At 37.0% G+C, this 4,232-nt stretch overlaps 1 protein-coding gene across 3 annotated transcripts in view; it reads left to right on the plus strand.

The window, feature by feature from the left end:
• The window catches only part of cps1 (carbamoyl-phosphate synthase 1, mitochondrial), a 61,803-nt gene that overhangs the window by 8,019 nt on the left and 49,552 nt on the right, over positions 1-4,232 (plus strand). For all 3 annotated transcript variants that reach the window (XM_005723279.1, XM_005723280.1, XM_013908385.1), the window contains 4 exons: positions 342-531; positions 829-986; positions 1,252-1,380; positions 2,531-2,675. In XM_005723279.1, the coding sequence (XP_005723336.1) occupies positions 342-531; positions 829-986; positions 1,252-1,380; positions 2,531-2,675 (622 nt within the window). The remainder of the gene's footprint in view (positions 1-341; positions 532-828; positions 987-1,251; positions 1,381-2,530; positions 2,676-4,232) is intronic.

Below are 4,232 nucleotides of genomic sequence, written 5' to 3' on the forward strand. Positions count from 1 at the left end.
ATCTCTGGGCCCCATGTTCCAATTTTTGAATGGACTTTTATGAAAAATAGAGGGAATCATTTTTTTAATATAAAGTTTGGTATAATAAAATATAAATGACAGCAATATGACAATGATAAAATTAATGAGGACTGAATTCTATTTAGCATTTGAATTGGGGCACAGAATTGAGCAGAGCTGCTAATGTTGTTAGTAACACTTGCCTCTTGTATCTGAGATATGTGACAGGCCTGGAAAACACTTTAGAACATCTAAAATGTCAGACATGACGTAAAAGTGTCCCTGAAGACTTTTTGTCATGGGTGAGTTTGCTTTTAATAATTTCCCTTGCGGTCATACAGGAGGAAAACCTGAAGACTGTGCTCATGAATCCAAACATAGCCTCCGTTCAGACCAATGAAGTGGGCTCCAAGCAGGCTGACTCAGTCTACTTCCTGCCTGTCACGCCAGAATTTGTAACAGAGGTCATCAAGACAGAGCGTCCAGACGGCATCCTGCTCTCGATGGGTGGACAAACTGCACTCAACTGTGGTAAGATGTGCACAGTTGCTTGATTAGTACGTGTAACTGACCAAAGGGAATGAAAAATGCAAATGTGTCCCTCTGAAATTCAGTTCAAATGTTACGTCTAAGTCTTCTATTATATTAAAAACCTTTTGTATTATATATTTTATATTATATTAAAAATCTTTTACCTTAAAAAGGTAAAACATATATAATAGATATAATATAAATGTGTTATATACATATGTGTGTGTAATTTATTTAGACATATCTTTTTTTTTTTGTGTGTGTGTGTTTAACCACGCATCTTTAATTTGTTTTCAGGGGTAGAGTTATTCCAGCGTGGGATCTTGGACCAGTATGGGGTGAAAGTCCTTGGAACCCCTGTGGAGTCCATAATGGCAACAGAGGACAGGCAGCTTTTTGCTGACAAACTAATGGAGATCAATGAGAAAATTGCACCTAGTATTGCTGTTGAGTCGGTAAGGACCCATGTCCAGTTGCCGAAAAAAGTGTTCTTGAGCGATACGTTTGGTAACTACGTATAGAAGATACTAAAATATCCTGTCAGCTTGTAGTCTACCACTAATTTCTTGATTCCAGCATTTTGTTAGCGTTAAAAAAAAAAAGAAGTCATTGACATTACTTATATTGGAGGTCTTGTGTTTGTAATAGTTCTATAGTGGTTTAAAGCCCGTATCAACAGTTTTTGTTATGGGAAGCGTAACATTTATGTGCATCCTTCAGGTGTCTGATGCATTACGAGCAGCAGAGCAGATAGGCTACCCGGTGATGTTGCGATCGGCCTACGCTCTGGGGGGTCTGGGCTCTGGTCTGTGTGCCAATAAAGAAAAGCTGGAGGAAACTGCCCAGAAGGTCAGAAAAAGCAGACACTTATCAATAGCTAATGTTTTTGTTTTTTTGTTTGTTTGTTTTTTCCTCTCACTGGTCCTTTTTTTCTCCTGGCATTTAAGCAAACATTCAAAATCTTTTGTCCAAATCAATCAGAGCATTTATACTTAGGCTTACCATGTTTTTTCCTCTTTTTATACCTTTTCTCGAGTTTACAGCATGAACCTGCACAGAAATAATACCTTTTGAAATTGTTCAGATACATTTCTTTGGTCCTGTGCCAAGAAAGGAATAGTTTTCTGTTGCTAAGCAACATTCTTTTGTGCTCTTCCCCTTTTCAGCATTATGTCTGACAGCTCAATTGGTTCTAATCTATGATCACAGGCTTCAAAATGAACCGCTTGTGCCAGACTGTGTTAGATTGGTGCGTGCTTGCTTTTTATTTTTTATTATTTATTTTTTTTTATGCTTAATGTTTGTGCTCTTTTTAAGTATTTCTTTGAAGCTTACTTTAGTTATTTATTTATTTTTGGTTTCATTTGGAAGTTTCAATGGCAAGTGCATTGGTACCAATTATACTCAGCAGCTGTTCACCTGGTTTGTATCAAGGGCAGTTCACCAAGACAAGAATGCAAAACAAAAACCCCAAGGTAGACAGTCCTTTAACCTGGTCTGGCCTTGTCTGTTATCAAAAAGAGTTTGATAATTGTTTCGGTGCAAACTGTCCTAATAGATTACTACATTTAGTTTGATTCAACAAAGCATCTTAGCTATCGACAAACCAGAAGGACAGTTTGCAATGAAACAATTCTAACCCTTATTTTGATAACTGACAAGGACAGACCGGCTATAGGGCACATTTATCGCATTCTGAAAAGCATCTTCTCTGTGATTGTCACTGTGATTTGGAAGTTTGCATTACAAAGATAAAACACTATTTAAAAAGACCAAAAATCCTTACTACATTAAAACACAAACTTTAGTTTGATACATTTCAGTATGGATGTCCTGCATTTACTTCTACTGCATTTACTACTACTAACTACTTAAACTACTAACTATTTAAACTTACTTACTTAAACTTTAATATATAGGTATTAATTTCTTTCCGCTTCAGTTTGATGATTGTAGTGAAACACACATCTAAATTGTTTAAGCTGTTTATGTATCGTAGGCTCTGGCCATGAGCAATCAAATCCTCGTGGAAAAGTCTTTGCTTGGCTGGAAAGAGGTGGAATACGAGGTGGTACGAGATGTTGCTGATAACTGTGTCACCGTCTGCAACATGGAGAACTTCGATCCACTGGGCATCCACACAGGTAGGCACTAATCTGTGGCCCTTTTCAAACCATGAAAGGCTCTTTCTTATTATTTTTGTGAAATTTTTTTTATTTGTTTCTCTCTCAATCTCCATATCTTTGAGCACACTTCAGCTGTCTTTTGAGGGTTTTTATTTTTATTTTTATTTTTTTAAATTAAAGCTTCTGCAGAAGGATCATTGTGCTCTGACACACAAATTATTATGTGCAGGTCGATAAAGAACTGCACTCAGAGGTATTTACTGGTACTCCATTGGGAGCCAGCACAATAAGGACATACTGACCTTGAAGCTGGACAGTTACAAGAGCACACTGGTTGAAACTAACGACACAGTTGCTCCCTATTCACCTGGCATAAACGTAAAACATTGACGCAATGACAAAAGAGAAATATTTGTTTCCCAGATTATTGATGAATAAAAGAAACTAAAGATAATCAAATTTCTGAGAGTAAACAAATTAGAAGTTAGTTCAAGTTAAAGTTCGGTTGGTTAACTGTTTTCTCCGGCTTAGTTCAGAGCCGGGCTGAGATGTGTAGCAATCACTGGGTCTTCACTTAGGGATTATGCGGTCTGCAGGCCTCAAATTATATTATTGTAGTCATTCAGGTAGTTTGGCACTCTAGCCAGATTTGATGGAGCAATGCTGGTCGGCAGCAAGCAGCTGTTGGTCACTGGATAATTTGTACATATGCCTTTATTGGTTGTGATCCAATAAACTGAAGGTAAATGAACAATTTGACATACAGTGAGTTGTATAAAGAATAACATTTTAAATTTACTCTTGCTCACCAGCTCTCTCGCTCCCTCACTCTCTCTCTCGCTCTGCCTATGAGATCAACCAACACATGTAGCTCAAATCAAAGCCTCTGTGAATTCTCATGGTTCAGTCACGGTTTATCTTAAAATAGTTATGCATGTCTTTGGAATTACAGCAACATAATTTTATTGTATTTTATGTTCATTTTCTTTTTACTCTTGGTAGTAATATATGGTAGTGTAAATTGGTAGTGATATACGGAAATATATAAAGAATTGTAGGGACTGGCAGGATTACAGAAATATTAACCATTTTAATAGAAAAATTGCAAAATAAGATGATGATGATGATGATGATGATGATGATGATAATAATAACTCAATAAAGCCAATGCAGTCTGTCCACTTGTGGTATGCAGGCTTATGTTGGGTGCATAAACAGATGTCTGTGTTTGCGCAGCTCTTTTTTGACCTGCACATACTTTGCGTGTCCGTTCACGCTGATCCTTCTGCAGAATTTGGGCGGATCCTCCCAAATTCCATTGCAATTCAGATTTGTCACTTGAGATTATCCTAAGGCCAATCTTGTGGTGTGCTAGTTTATAAGATTAAGGTGTTTTATCCTTTCATTTTACCTTGCCGTACTGAAGTGCAAGCAGTGTTCTTCATGCTGTCTGAGCTGTCGCAGGAAGTCTGATTTTGATAACCTCTGTACATTTGCCTGTCACTTCATTTTATTTTATTTTTTTCCCACGCTAGATTATGCAAATACCACATGTTACATGGATTTTTTTTTTTT

Source organism: Pundamilia nyererei, unplaced genomic scaffold (genome assembly GCF_000239375.1).
Source record: "Pundamilia nyererei isolate P.nyererei 1_Seehausen unplaced genomic scaffold, PunNye1.0 scaffold00009, whole genome shotgun sequence".
NCBI lineage: Eukaryota > Metazoa > Chordata > Actinopteri > Cichliformes > Cichlidae > Pundamilia > Pundamilia nyererei.